Source organism: Capsella rubella, unplaced genomic scaffold (genome assembly GCF_000375325.1).
Source record: "Capsella rubella cultivar Monte Gargano unplaced genomic scaffold, Caprub1_0 scaffold_2, whole genome shotgun sequence".
NCBI classification, from domain to species: Eukaryota; Viridiplantae; Streptophyta; class Magnoliopsida; order Brassicales; family Brassicaceae; genus Capsella; species Capsella rubella.
Genome location: NW_006238922.1, coordinates 6,395,647 through 6,410,552, shown reverse-complemented (window position 1 = coordinate 6,410,552; position 14,906 = coordinate 6,395,647). Strand labels below are relative to the sequence as shown.

Genomic DNA, 14,906 nt, shown 5'->3' with positions numbered 1-14,906 from the left:
TGGAGATACATACGATTTAAGATGAAGATGGAGTGTCACTAAGTAACTATATATGGAAGAATAAGGCAATATCTCGGAGGAGTCAAGTTTCAGAATCAAGTCAAACAACATTCAGTTTCAGTTTATTAGTCAAGGTTATGCCAAAGGCATTTTGGAGTTTCATCGAAAAGATGATAGCCATTACGAGTATATGAAAAGGGGACTTAACATATATTTTCTGTTAGCCGATAAAGTTTTTGATTCGAAAGCAAGGTCACTTCCACTCTTTCATCGAAATTGTGTTCTATTTACTTTTATTTGTGACAATGGTTGTATTTGATTTGTTTCTGTATCTTATAAACTTTTTGTGATATTATATATTAATTTGGTGTTAAAAAAAACAAATTAAAATACTAAAATCATAAGATGGATTCGACTTAATGATGTGTACTAGTGTTGTCGACAAACAAAAACAAAACATTTGTATAAATATTACTTTATGACTTTATTCACTAAAACAAGACAAAAAAAAAATGGTGGCTAGTTTATTCTTTTCATCTAAACTCAATGATATTAAATCGAAATTACAAAATCAATACACAAAAACTTTTTCGAAAATATAAATTGTTACATAAACATACTTATATGTCATATAGTAAAAAATATACACAAAACCATTCTTTTCATAAATAAGTTTTACATGCTAAATAGATTTATTAAATTCATTATTTTCCTTCTTCATATTTGATGGTTTACTTTACTCAAATCAAATAGTTTGTGGCTAGTTATTTATATACGCAATATATGTAACATTATTTTCATATTTAATATTAAAAAATGACTATACACAAATACATAAATTAAAAAAGAGAGAGTACATATAAAAGAAAGACAATGAAACCTACCAAACTAAACGACCCTCCATTCTCTTCTATCAGCCGTTCCCTCTACCTACCTCCACAATTTCTTCTCCTTAACCTTCTCTCCCCACAATATTTATTTCATTTTAGACAACTCTTCTATTTTCATCTCCACCTACACACTCACAATTACTATATATTTACATAAATATTTCATTCCTAACTATAATCAAAGAGAGACTCTAATACATTCACATTCATATCCCTTCTTCTCAATAACAATACAAATCCACAATGATCACTGCAGCTATACACGAACCTCAGACGATTCACAATACATCCGTCGTCGTCTCCGGCGATGTACTTCCTCCTCCTCCTCCTCCTACTCCTTCGAATCCTCGTATTTTCCGGTCGAAGCTTCCGGACATTGACATACCAAACCACCTACCTCTCCACGCTTATTGTTTCGAGAAACTCTCCTCTGTTTCCGACAAGCCTTGTCTCATTGTCGGCTCGACAGGAAAAAGCTATACTTACGGAGAAACCCATCTCATCTGTCGGAAAGTTGCTTCCGGGTTGTACAAGTTAGGTATCAGAAAAGGTGACGTCATCATGATCCTTCTTCAAAACTCAGCTGAGTTTGTCTTCTCTTTCATGGGTGCTTCAATGATCGGAGCCGTCTCAACCACCGCAAACCCTTTCTACACTTCTCAAGAGATTTACAAACAGCTCAAATCTTCCGGAGCTAAACTTATCATCACTCATTCACAATACGTTGACAAGTTAAAAACCCTCGGTGAAGACCTAACTCTGATCACCACCGACGAACCAACGCCGGAGAATTGTCTTCCTTTCTCAACACTCATCACCACCAACGAACCATACCCACTTCAAGAAACCGTCCACATCTGCGGTGACGACGCGGCGGCGCTTCCTTTCTCCTCCGGGACAACAGGGTTACCTAAAGGAGTGGTTTTGACTCACAAAAGCTTAATCACAAGCGTTGCACAACAAGTAGATGGTGATAACCCAAACCTTTACCTCAAACCAAACGACATCGTACTCTGCGTTTTACCTCTTTTCCATATCTACTCTCTCAACAGCGTCCTCCTTAACTCCATCAGATCCGGTAACCATAAAACGACGTCGTACTCTACACTATACACTTTTAATCTTTAATGTTGTGTTTATATCTAAGTTTAAATGTATAATAGGTGTGACGGTTCTTTTAATGCATAAGTTTGAGATCGGAGCTTTGTTGGATCTAATCCAAAGACACAAAGTTACAATGGCTGCACTTGTACCACCACTAGTGATCGCTCTAGCTAAGAACCCTGCGGTTAACTCTTACGATCTTTCGTCTGTAAGATTGGTTCTCTCTGGTGCAGCTCCTTTAGGTAAAGATCTTCAAGATAGTCTTCGTCGCCGTCTCCCTCAAGCTATCCTTGGCCAGGTCTGTCTCTGTCTTTGTTTTTTTTTTTTGGAATAATCAAAGAGGTTCTGGGTCGATACTCATGCATTTCTTCAGACCGAGACCAAAATATGTTATATGGTCTCGTATCAAACGCCTTTGTCTTTGTTTTTTGCTACAGCCCTATTATAATTATGCGGGAATCATTTATTTTCTGCATATTTTTAAAATTATCAAGAAGTATATATTTTTTTTATTAATGCTTAGTTTCATTTTCTTACAATTTTGATCAAAATGAATTAATTAAAAAATTGAAATATATTTTTTTTTTAATTAAAAAAAAAATGAGAGGAGGGTGCACGGGAAGAGAGTGAGGAGTGAGTTACGTCTAAGTCATCGGCATAAATTTTGGTTACGTATGTTCTATCTGACCTCAAGCTAATTTCGCATTGTACCACTTTTTTCTAATCTTGTAATTTTATATTTTTTAAAAAATTATAATAAATGAAACAGTTGTAGTTTAGGTTTAATTTGACTTATTACAAAAGAAAAACGAAATATTAGAATACGGATATGATTTAGGTAGCTGCTGCAATGGATACTGCATTTAAATTCTATGACAACAATTTCATATTAAGTCCTCTTTATATATATTTTATATAAAGAGTTTTGTTGTATATAATTCCAACTTCTCAAATTGTCTTCTTCTTTATTTGTTTTTACACTATTGTGTAGAGTCTGGTCTTATTGGCCGAAAATTCGAAAAACAGTCCATTATATTTATACTTTTCTATAAGTTTTTTTGTTTGTTTGATTAATATACTTTTCTACAAGTTTCTTCACATGAATTTAATTACTTGTGAAAGCTTTTCTTTTCTATACTTCTTTTAGAGATTTTTGAATAATAATAACATTATATTTTACAGCATTAATTTAGAGTATACTATTAAAAGCCATGAGGGTTTAAAATCAAAAATATTATTATTACACATAGTTTATAGTTAGTTTTTTTTGCTAACTACTAAATTAAATTTTTATTTAATATAGGAAAAAGTAGATGAGGGTCTCGAGATATGAAAACATTCTTATTGCTAAAGAAAACCACAAACAATTAAAACACTGATTTAACACACAAAAAAAAACATTGTTATGTGACGTGGTCACGTTTCTTTCACACAATATTTTCGTTTTTTTTCTTTTCGTTGATTTCTTTTTACATTTTATAATCTTTTAAAAGGATATGTAAAACAAAAAAAAAAACTTATCTAAAATTTGGAACAAGCTCGTATAGTCATATAATTTAATATTGGTGAATACATACTACAATAGTGCCAAATTAATATGTAATTAGAGAGGTAGTAACAAGTTAATTATGAATTAATAACAGGGTTATGGTATGACGGAGGCAGGACCAGTGTTGTCAATGAGCCTTGGGTTCGCTAAAGAACCAATCACGACAAAATCAGGTTCTTGTGGGACTGTTGTCCGAAACTCAGAGCTTAAAGTGGTTCACCTTGAGACACGTCTCTCTCTTGGTTACAACCAACCTGGTGAGATCTGTATCCGCGGTCAACAGATCATGAAAGGTTCGTTTTATTTTATTTTTATTTTTCTTCTCGTTTGGGAAATAAAATGTTGACAATGGAAAGTGAAAATGACCTTAATTAATAGAATATGTAGTTTAGAGAAAGAAAAAAAAATCTTTGTTTTTGTCAACAGAAATTATATAAAGAGTCAAATGAGCCAAAAAAAATCTTTATTATTAATTGGAGAATTAAAAAAAGTATCACACTCTTTTATTTTAAACTGAAAATACTCTAAAAATAGTATATTTTTTAAAACAAAAACTCCTCATAAATATTTAAGAAGATTAATGTTATTATAAAAATAAATTTTTAATTCCACCAAAGAAAAGAAAAAAAAATTAAGATATATTTTTGGAAAGCATAAGACAAAAACTCATATAATTTCTAGCAAATTTTTTTAAAAAGGATTAAAAAAAAAATAGAGTGAGTTGTCAAAAAATCTTCATTAAGTAAAAAGAAAATAAATGATACAGCATTTTATTAGGTTTGCGTATCAACACATGTACGTACATAAGTACGACATGCATGTTCTTTCCAAAGTACCTATACCTCACTAACATTTTCATGTACGTACGTGACATGACTTTTATCTTCTTCTTCTTTTTTTTTTGTCATCAGACATGAATTTTGTCTAGAAAATAAATCATGGGCTCAAAAAATTACAAATCCATAGTAGAGAGTAGAGAGACTAACATTTGCCGACAAAAAAAATAAATAATAATAACATTTGCCGACTTAACATTTGGCGTGTAGAGTACTTGAACGATCCAGAAGCAACATCAGCAACAATAGATGAAGAAGGTTGGCTACACACAGGTGACATTGGGTATGTAGATGAAGATGATGAGATCTTTATCGTTGATCGACTTAAAGAAGTCATCAAGTTCAAAGGCTTTCAGGCTAGTTCCACTAACTCAATACTAGTTTAAACTATAGTATAAGATAAGATGGTTAAGAGAATATGTGGTGAGATGATGAAATGTGAAAATGAACAGGTCCCTCCAGCTGAGTTAGAGAGTTTGCTCATCAACCACCATTCAATTGCTGATGCAGCTGTTGTTCCGTAAGTAAATCACACATGTTACTACCATGTTGGTTGAGTACTCTAAAACGGCACCGTTTTGTTAAATTATTCTTTGGACTTATATGTGTGTGTTATAGGCAAAATGATGAAGTTGCTGGTGAAGTTCCAGTGGCTTTTGTGGTGCGATCTAATGGAAATGATATTACTGAAGAAGATATTAAAGAATATATTGCTAAACAGGTATATACAAATCTTTCTTTTTCGATTTTTTATAATACAATTTTTGGTTTAGCTTATTGAATACTTGGTTTTGTAGGTGGTGTTCTATAAGAGATTGCACAAGGTCTTCTTTGTACCTTCAATTCCAAAATCTCCTTCTGGAAAAATTCTGAGAAAGGATCTCAAAGCTAAACTTTGTTAAGACTTAAGAATTATTTTTTTCTCTTAATTAAATGTAATTTTCATTGATGATTCAAACGTTCTTTTGTATCCCAAAATATGTGTGTCTTTGTGTTACATCCTTTGTCATTGATTGTCACACATTATGTGGAATATTTAAGAAGTTAAAGAGTGATTAAGTATATATGCAATTTATAAAGATGAGACAACTTGCAATAGAAGATAGAGAAGAGGAAGTTGTTAACATCAACCACATATCTAAATATTTTCCCTTCACGATCACACCATTCTTTTTAGAGAATTTGTTAGTAATGCCCCCTTTGAGATGTCCATTTTTTAAAATACCCCTCTTTTTAACAATTTTTAATTGTACCCTTCTTTAATTTTTAAAGACAAATTTGCCCTCATTTATATTACTTCTCTTTTCTTCATACCCTAAAGCAACGCAGACATCTTCTTCTATCCTTGTCATTGAGCTTCACCGTCGTCGTCATCATCGTTGAGCTTCGCCGTCGTCGTCATCATCGAGCTTCGCCATCACCGTCATCGTTGACCTTCTCTTCAGATTTGTCGTCATCATCGATCTCCGTTGTTGCCGTCATCGTTGAGATTCTCTTCAGATCTCATACACTGTCTACAACCATCGTGATTTTTAAGGATGGTAAAAGAAGCTCTCTCTCTCTCTCTATCTCTCTCTCTCCCCCCTTCTAGAAGATGGTTTTTCAGTTTTGAAGAGACAAAATCACGATTTGAAATTAGTATTGATGTTCAAAATGGAGATGACTTTACAACTCTTTGTTCTCTTTCCTGGTATTGGGGGTTTTTGAATTTGGCAAAAATTAGTTTTTGATGAATTGGTTGCTAATTATGTATTGATGTCTGCAATTTTTGTATTTAGATGATTAGATTATGCTAGTGTAATGGGAATTGTTGCATATGAATTTGAAATAAATGGTGAAGATGTTTGTTTTTTATGTGTGTAGGAAGTGTAAATTTGATATGAGAGCCAATTGACAACAAAAGATATTTAGAGTTGTAGAGAAAATTAATATCTATAGGTTTGGTGTACTTAGGTTAGTTCTGTTGTCTAGAAGAGTTGATGTGTTTAATGGACTAAATGAGAGTCATATACCATGTATATCGGTAATGGAAAAAGAAAGACTGGAGTTCATGATTATAATACTCAATAAATTCTCAGATTTTCAGTGGTGGTTTCTCTGTCCTACCTTTTGTTAATTTGTTCTTTAATTGCAGGTATTGCTACATACTACAGTTTTTTGGATGGCTAAGGGATGAGTGACGCCAGACTTGCTACTGAGATGACACATGGAGGAGAAGAAACAGAGCTAAGAAATGGAGTAATTGAGGACAAGGGGAAGATCAAGCTGAAGTGCTCAGAAAGAGAGCGAAGTTCTCTGGTGTCGAAAGCTCCTCTTTTCTGTCACATTTTGGGTCAGTTTGAATAATTAGATTAACTGCTCTAGTTGTTGTTCTGTATTGTCGATTTTGTTTGGCCGTGATATTATTGATTGTAACAGGTAAGAGCTGCAGCCTGCAGTCACGAGTGATGAAAAATGTAGCAATCTCTCATTTCATCTACTTCTCCTTCTCCTCATCAAAGAGAGTGGTTCCCTAATTTCTTCTAGTCTCTGCAGTCTTTGTATAATTCTAAAAGTACTGAAACAAGCAAGAAGTATGAAGGACAAGTTTGAGAAGTATTAGGATGTATTGATCAATATAAATCCACTTGTCATGGTGGAAGCATAATAGTCTGAACTATGTATGTTTAGGAACCTTATAAAATATGTTTTTTTAGACATACCGTTTATGCAAATTGTTGTTTGTTAGCGAGAAGCATATATTCATCTAAAGTTTTATAAATTCTTTTAAAAGCTATATGTAAAACCTTTTAAAAACTTTTAAAAACCTAATAAAAGCCTTGTAAAAATTTTTAAATAATTTTTACAAGTTTAAAGTTTAAACACCTTATAAAACCTTTTAAATATTTTTAAAAACTTTTTAAAACCTTTATAAAAGTCTTATAAACTCTTTATAAAGGCCTTATAAAATCTTATAAACTCTTTATAAAGGCCTTATAAAATCTTTATAAAGCCTTGTAAAACCGTATAAAAGCCTTGTAAAACTTTTCAAATAGTTTTAAAACCTCAATATCCATTTAAACACCTTTTAAATACGTTTTAAAACCTTTTAAATACTTTTCAAAGCTTTTTAAAAACCTTATAAAAGCCTTATAAAATATTTATAAAAGCCTTGTAAAATCTTAGTAAACCTTTTTTAATAGTTTTTAAAACCTTAATGCATTTAAACACCTTATAAAACCTCGTAAAAACCTTTTAAATATGCTGTAAAACCTTTTAAATACGTTGTAAAACCTTTTCAAAACCTTTTAAATAAGTTTCACAACCTTTTAAAACCCCTTATAAAATATTTATAAAAGCCTTGTAAAACCTTATAAAAGTCTTGTAAAACTTTTTACATAATTTTAATTTAAAACCTTAATATCTATTTAAACACCTTATAAAATTTTGTAAAACCTTTTAAAGACTTTACAAAACTTTTTTAAAACCTTATAAAAGCCTTATAAAATATTTATAAAAGTCTTGTAAAATCTTACAAAAGCTTTGTAAAAGTTTTAAAAAACCTTAATACATTTAAACACCTTATAAAACCTTGTATAAAACCTTTTAAATACGTTGTAAAACCTTTTAAACACTTTTTAAAACCTTTTAAAAACCTTATAAAAACATTATAAAATATTTAAAACGTTGTACAAGGATTTTAAAAGGTTTTACAATTTTTTACAATTTTTTTTAAAGTTGTATAAAAATTTTAAGGGATTTATAAGAAATTTATACGGTTTTCAGATAGGTTTTCAAGGGTGTGTGTGCCTTTGTGTCTATAACAAATATTCAGAGATTTTCCTTGACGAATCCTCCACGACATCTTTTGTTTAAAGGAATCCTTCTCCTCTATCTCTTCTCCTTTATCTCTCGTTTGCACAACACAGAGGTTGATACTCTTGCTAAAACTGCTCTCTGTTTGTTGTCTGTTGTAAACTCTTCCTCCATTGCTGGAGGCTAACTCTTTCTTCCTTCTCGGTTTAATATATTTATGTTTGATCAAAAAAAATATATTATGAATCCTTAATATTCTATATCTGATGTACTACTTACATAATCAAAAATATAAATAAGAATTGCAGGAAAGTTAAACAAAGTAACATGTCATATACAATCTAAGCTCTCCTGCAATATAAAACCAGCCACGATTCTTGCCAATTCTGAAACGTTCGAGCCGTGTTTCACATTGTTTGATCCTTTCACACTAAATCCACATAAGCATGAGGTCCTAACTGTGTTGCACGTTGTATGTCCCACCTTCAACAAAAGCAACTTGAGCCAAACCATTAAACAACATTCCTGACTTGGATCCAACATTATTCAAAAAGTGATGGATTTGTGTTCTCTGCAACATTCATAATTTTAAAAGATAATGTATTACCTCAATGCAAGTGAAGATCTCTTGGGGTGAAAGAGATTGTGAATATTGGGCATCTCTCCTCTATTGTCTATAGTCTCAGGTGCTCCAACAAAGACACACCAATCACTATACATTTACATCTTCTCTTCTTCTATGTACAAAGACAATCCAAACAGAGACAACACACACAAAACAAATGTCACTCTTTACGAGCTATAAACATTACAACTAATCAAATCATGAGACCAAACCTTAAGTATCAATCTCTAACCGTGGTTATCATCATCAAAACAATCCCCCTTGTTGAATTAGCCAAATATCCTACAATTTTCTCTTGAGCTACAAACGTACACCTTTGTAAAACTAATTAATAAGAACGATTATGTTTTCCACTATGATATTCTAGTTTGGTTTCTACGGATGAAGCATCGAAAGCCAAAGAAATATTAGTCCTATCTTGGTAAATTTCAAAGTACATACGAGTTCCACCTATAAATCCAGCATAAACCATAAGTACAACAAACAACGACGAAGGAAGGAAAAGCTGATATGAAGCTGTAGAGATTAAAAAGGGATATAAGAAGAAGCATTAATCGACGAAGTCGGGGCAACAATCAGAGAAATCCTCACGAGCCAAGCAACAAGAATCGATTGTAGATTGAAATCGAGATCCGAAACAGATCTACCCAGCAAACAGAACACGACCAAGAGAGACGAAAACACGGCGAAGAGACACGAGAACACGACGAAAGAAACGAGAACACGGCGATGAGAGACAAGAACACGACGTAGAAGACGGAATCATCGTGAGAGATCGTCGGCGATGAAAGACGAGATCGTCGCTCATTGTCGACAGAGAGATTGTAGAAGAGAATCAATTTCTTTAGGTTAAATGATTTAAGGGCACTATTGTCTTTTTACACTAAAATAGGGGTATTTTTAGAAATGTTCTTTCTACTGGGGTATTTTTAAAAAGCTAATCCTCAAAAGGGGTATTTTTAAAATTGTCCCTTCTTTTTAAAACAAAAAATTATGTGCTTGACAAAATAAAACAAGTCTTTGTTTCTAAATTACCCGTTCTCTTTCCGTATTTGTTATTTATTGTCTCGATATTTTCCCTCCACGATCACCATTTATTTTTTCTAAATTACCCGTTCTCTTTCCGTATTTGTTATTTATTGTTCCGATATTTGAAATATTTAGAAAATTTGAAACTTACGTTTGCTATTTAAATTTCATATACATGTATAATACCCGTCATTTGATATTTTAAATTTGAAATTGAATTTAAGTTTCCAAATTTTTTATATCGTCTTCTTTTTGATGAGAAATAGTTTAGATATTTTTTTTATAAAAATTATCTGTCCCTTTTTTCTATCTGTTCTTTCCTTATAAGATAAAATCATATATTTTTTATATAAATGACACCATTTAAATTTTTATTATTTTTTTTTTGACATCATTACAAATTAAAGTCTCTTTTTAAGAGGTACCGGGCTCAAACTCGAATCTGGTGAGAAGGCAACAGAAGTGAGAACCACTAGCCCATTTAAATGTTTGTTTTAAAACAATATTACGTAAAATTTTCAAATAATCGTTCCAAAAATAGAGATTTACATGTTTCAAAGTCAACCCTTACTCAAGTTAGTGAGATTTTGAAAGGTAACTATAACTATCAATTTTTTTTTCCAACATGTTATTTAAAATTTAGTGTCTTATTTTATCAAAAGTAGTTCGGAATCTCACATAATAAAATTTTTAAATTTGTTAATGTTTTATTTTAAGGAAATACATAAATATCTCATTCCTAATCAATATATTTCAAAAAGGTTGATTTTTTTGTTATATTTGCGAAATTGCTTTTCAATATGAATATTTATAATGTGAATATAAGAGATTTTATGTAATATGAAATATTTATTCAATTGAATTTAGAAAACACATTTTTATTATTGAGTTACTTAAACATTTTTAATTATTTAATAAAGATTCAGTTCTGTTGAATATTTCTCCACATTTTATGCTATTGTACAATTTGATTACTTGCTTATTTTCTAATCTAACATATTTTTTTCTTTTTATTTTTCCTAAAATATGATTTTATATATTTTAAAAATATGTGATGATTTGTTTTTTTAGATTTTATTAAATATAAACTACGATTTTAAAAAACATTTCAAAAAATTAAATATGTTTATATATGCAAATTTTAAATTTAATTGTCCACTTTTATGGCAAAAAATATCATTCCCATAAATATATATTTTTAGTTATTTTTTGCTTTTAATTAGGTTTATGTAGTAGATAAATTTAGATTTTTATTTTAGAATTTAGATCAATTTTCTTGTTTAGATATTTTTGAGAAATCATGAAGATTTGATAATATGTTAATTGTGAAATTAATAAAATCATTGATATATGGTAGTCATATATATTAAGAAATTATATATGAAATACCCAAAATTAGAATTTGCCTATATTTAGATACTTTCATTTAAAATCAATTTGAAAAGTTCTAGTATCTGTTACTCTAAAGTAGTTGAAATAGTACATATTAAAATCTGTTAAAAAATAAAATCTAAAACTAATTTGTTTCTATAACTATTATTCGAATTTAAATATAGACGTTGGTTATGGAAATCTATTCAAATGTTAAGACTCAAATTTGGTCTGAATTTTTTTTTTTAATTTGGTTTTTATTTTATTTTAAGGTAATACATAAATATCTCATTTCAATCACATATATTTCAAAAAGGTTTAATTTTTTTGCAATATTTGCGAGATTTTTTTTCAATATAAAGATTTCTAATATGAAAATAAGAGGTTTTATTTAAAGCTTCTTCCTAAAACCCTGTAGTTAAAGCTTTACCGAAACATTTATTTAAATCAATAAATTAATATATACATTTTTCACAATAAACCAAAATAATATAAGAATTTCTAAAAGGGCTATGTAAATTTAAGAATGACGAGTATGGTATCTTATATTTATCAATCATAAAATACCTTCAGTCCAATCTAGTCACAATATTATCGAATAATGCATGTGAAATAGTATATTGTTCGACAAATAGACTTGTTAAAAATATAGACTATAACTGAGTCTTTTTTATTTATTTTCTTGATTAATAACTGACTTAATTATTTAAAAATAATAGTAAATTTATTTAACTATAGCAGATGACTAGAAAATTGAAGATATATAGACTATGATAAAGGCTTTTATTTTTATATACAATAGGTTTGTCATACCGCCATACACATATATATTAATTAGAGCGTACCTTTTAACTTACATGATAATAAACATAATCATCAAACGTTGTTGTCGGATATGGGCCTTGCCACCTCCAAATATTAGAAGGCCAATAAATATAGACTTGTTAAAAATATAAACTATAACTGAGTATTTTTTATTTATTTTCTTGATTAATAACTGACTTAATTATTTAAAAATAATAGTAAATTTATTTAACTATAGCAGACGACTAGAAAATTGAAGATATAACTGACTTAATTATTTAAAAATAATAGTAAATTTATTTAACTATAGCAGACGACTAGAAAATTGAAGATATATAGACTATGATAAAGGCCCGAACAATTCCGTTACCACACCTTTCTGGAGCAACGACAGCAGGCGCCGGAAAAGAACCCATCCCGTTTTTTTTTTAAACATGCAGACCGGATTAACCCAACTAATTGTAAACCATATAAACCAGCCCTAAATCAATTCAAAACGATCAAACCACACATAACATAACCAGCAGAAGACTTAAGCACAATCCATGAAAATAATTCTATTAAACCAACAAGTTCAACAAAACATTATTCCAGAAACATAAGCACCCTAACATGCTTCTAAATTCCGTTCTAACACCCTAACAAATCTCTCAATAATCTAAAACACCAATGAGCGCCTAGATCATCCTCCTCTGCTCGCCATGATTCCACGGATCACACTTTAGCTTTACCTGCATCACAGAAAGAGATGCATAAGTATTTCATAAATACTTAGTGAGGCAATCATCCCACCACTGGCTATACACACACGCACATTCAACCATCATTGAAGGAAAAGAACCAAAACAGGCAGTAAAAGACAAACAATAAGTCATTTCTGATTGTCGGTGTCGATCGACACCCACCACTGGTGTCGATCGACACTCGCTGTCAACCTTTACGGTCGACACCGGGCTCGACACTCCATTCGCGAATCATAGCTATCCTCGCGGGACAAAACATTGGTGTCGAGCGACACCCACCACTGTTGTCTCGACACCGCCGCTCTCATGTTCAACTTCAGAACCCGAATCTTCTCTAAAGTCTCCTGAACAAAATCCGCACCATAAATGCTCCTCTCCCCCACTTGAGTCCAGCATAGAGGTGTCCGGCATGGCCTCCCATACTACGCCTCATAAGGAACCATCTCAATACTCTCCTGGTAACTATTATTATAAGCAAACTCAACCAAGCTCAAGTAATCTGCCAATGGACCACCCCAGTCCAACACACACATCCTCAACAGATCCTCAAGTGTCTGAATGGTCCGCTTAGACTGTCCGTCTGTCTGAGGATGGTAAGCCGTGCTCAAATGCACCTTAGTGCCCATCTCCTTCTGGAAAGCCTTCCAGAACGCCGAAGTGAACTTCAAATCCCGGTCTGACACAATACTGGCCGGTATTCCATGAAGTCTCATAATCTCCTGCACATACTTCTTAGCTAACACTGCCACTCCATCAGTTTTCTTGATAGCCAAGAAATGTGCAGACTTAGTCAACCGGTCCACAATGACCCAAATGGCATCCTTGAACCGAGACACTGGCAAACCTACCACGAAATCCATCGTGATCATGTCCCATTTCCACTCTGGAATAGGGAGACTCCGCAATAACCCACTTGGCACCTGATGCTCAGCTTTCACTAGCTGACATACATCGCACTCAATGACCCACTTAGCCACGTCCTTCTTCATCCCGACTCAATAATAGTACCTTTTCAGATCTCTGTACATCTTGGTCGCTCCCGTATAAATAGAGAATCTACTCGCATGAGCCTTGCTTAAAATCTCCCGTCTCAACTCCTTATCCTTGGGCACCCAAACTCGCCCATGCACAAGAATAGTACAATTGGCTGCAACTCTGTATCCTACTCTGTATCCTTAGAAGCATTAACCAGCTTTGCATCCATCTCCTGAGCCGCTCGAACTCTGGTTAGAAGATCCGCTCGGTTAGCTACTTCTAACCCTAGTGGCTCCTGAGAAATAGCACACAGCCGCAAGGTGCTAAGTTCTCCCACCAAGGTCTCCATATCCTGCCCTCGAGCTGAAGCCGCCTGCTTCTTGCTCAGAGCATCAGCAACCAGATTAGCCTTAGCGGGATGGTAAGCTATCTCCAGATCATAGTCTGCAACTAACTCCATCCAGGCTGCGTAAATATGTACTTCAGACTCTTATGATCGGTAAACACCTGAACCTTCGTCCCATACATATAAGATCTCCAAATCTTCAGAGCAAAAACTACCGCTGCATCTCCAAATCATGAGCAGAGTTGTTGCCCTCATGCTTCCGCAACTGCCATGAAGAATAAGCAATCACCTTACCCTGCTGTATCAACACACAACCCAAACCAACTCCCGAAGCATCTGTGTACACAACATACGGCTCTGCTTGCTCCGGTAAAGCCAAAACCGGCGTACTTGTCAACATGTCCTTCAGCTGAGCAAAACCCTGCTCACACTCGTGAGTCCATACAAAAGGAACATCCTTCCCCGTCAGCTTGGTCATCGGCTGAGCTGTGCTGGCAAAGCCCTTCACAAACCGTCTGTAGTAATCAGCCAATCCCAGAAAACTCCGAATCTCTGTGGCATTATGCGGTCTAGGCCAATCTCTGATAGCCTCGATCTTCTCTGGATCCACATAAACTTCCTCTGCAGACACGATATGACCCAGAAAACCCATCTCTCTTTGCCAGAAACTGCACTTGCTAAGCTGAGCATACTGTTTCCGCTCCCGCAGTTTCTCCAACACTGCCCGCTAGTGTTCCTCGTGCTCCTCAGGATTCTTAGAATACACTAGAATATCATCGATGAAGATGATAACGAACTCATCCAGAAATGCCTGGAACACGCTGTTCATCAGCCTCATA

At 32.9% G+C, this 14,906-nt stretch overlaps 1 protein-coding gene and 1 long non-coding RNA gene across 2 annotated transcripts; one reads left to right on the top strand and one right to left on the bottom strand.

The window, feature by feature from the left end:
• The first annotated feature begins 985 nt into the window (after positions 1 to 985).
• On the top strand, positions 986 to 5,443 carry LOC17895477 (4-coumarate--CoA ligase 3). The gene is made up of 7 exons (XM_006302021.2): positions 986 to 1,968; positions 2,054 to 2,292; positions 3,638 to 3,836; positions 4,590 to 4,735; positions 4,832 to 4,899; positions 4,998 to 5,100; positions 5,177 to 5,443. Exons 1-7 carry the CDS (start codon positions 1,134 to 1,136, stop codon positions 5,279 to 5,281), a joined length of 1,695 nt encoding a protein of 564 aa, XP_006302083.1. The 5' UTR covers positions 986 to 1,133; the 3' UTR covers positions 5,282 to 5,443.
• A 2,970-nt stretch (positions 5,444 to 8,413) lies between these two features.
• Positions 8,414 to 9,631, bottom strand: LOC111831984. Its single transcript, XR_002835079.1, has 2 exons — positions 8,782 to 9,631; positions 8,414 to 8,672 (listed from the first exon to the last, which is right to left on the bottom strand). It is a non-coding gene; the product is annotated as an uncharacterized LOC111831984 (long non-coding RNA).
• Positions 9,632 to 14,906: the final 5,275 nt, after the last annotated feature.

Excerpts from the sequence above, each read along its gene's own strand:
- LOC17895477 (XM_006302021.2), top strand. The coding sequence starts at position 1,134 with ATGATCACTGCAGCTATACACGAACCTCAGACGATTCACAATACATCC. Across the intron at positions 3,837-4,589 it reads CGGTCAACAGATCATGAAAG|AGTACTTGAACGATCCAGAA; the intron begins GTTCGTTTTATT and ends TTTGGCGTGTAG. Across the intron at positions 4,736-4,831 it reads TCAAGTTCAAAGGCTTTCAG|GTCCCTCCAGCTGAGTTAGA; the intron begins GCTAGTTCCACT and ends GAAAATGAACAG.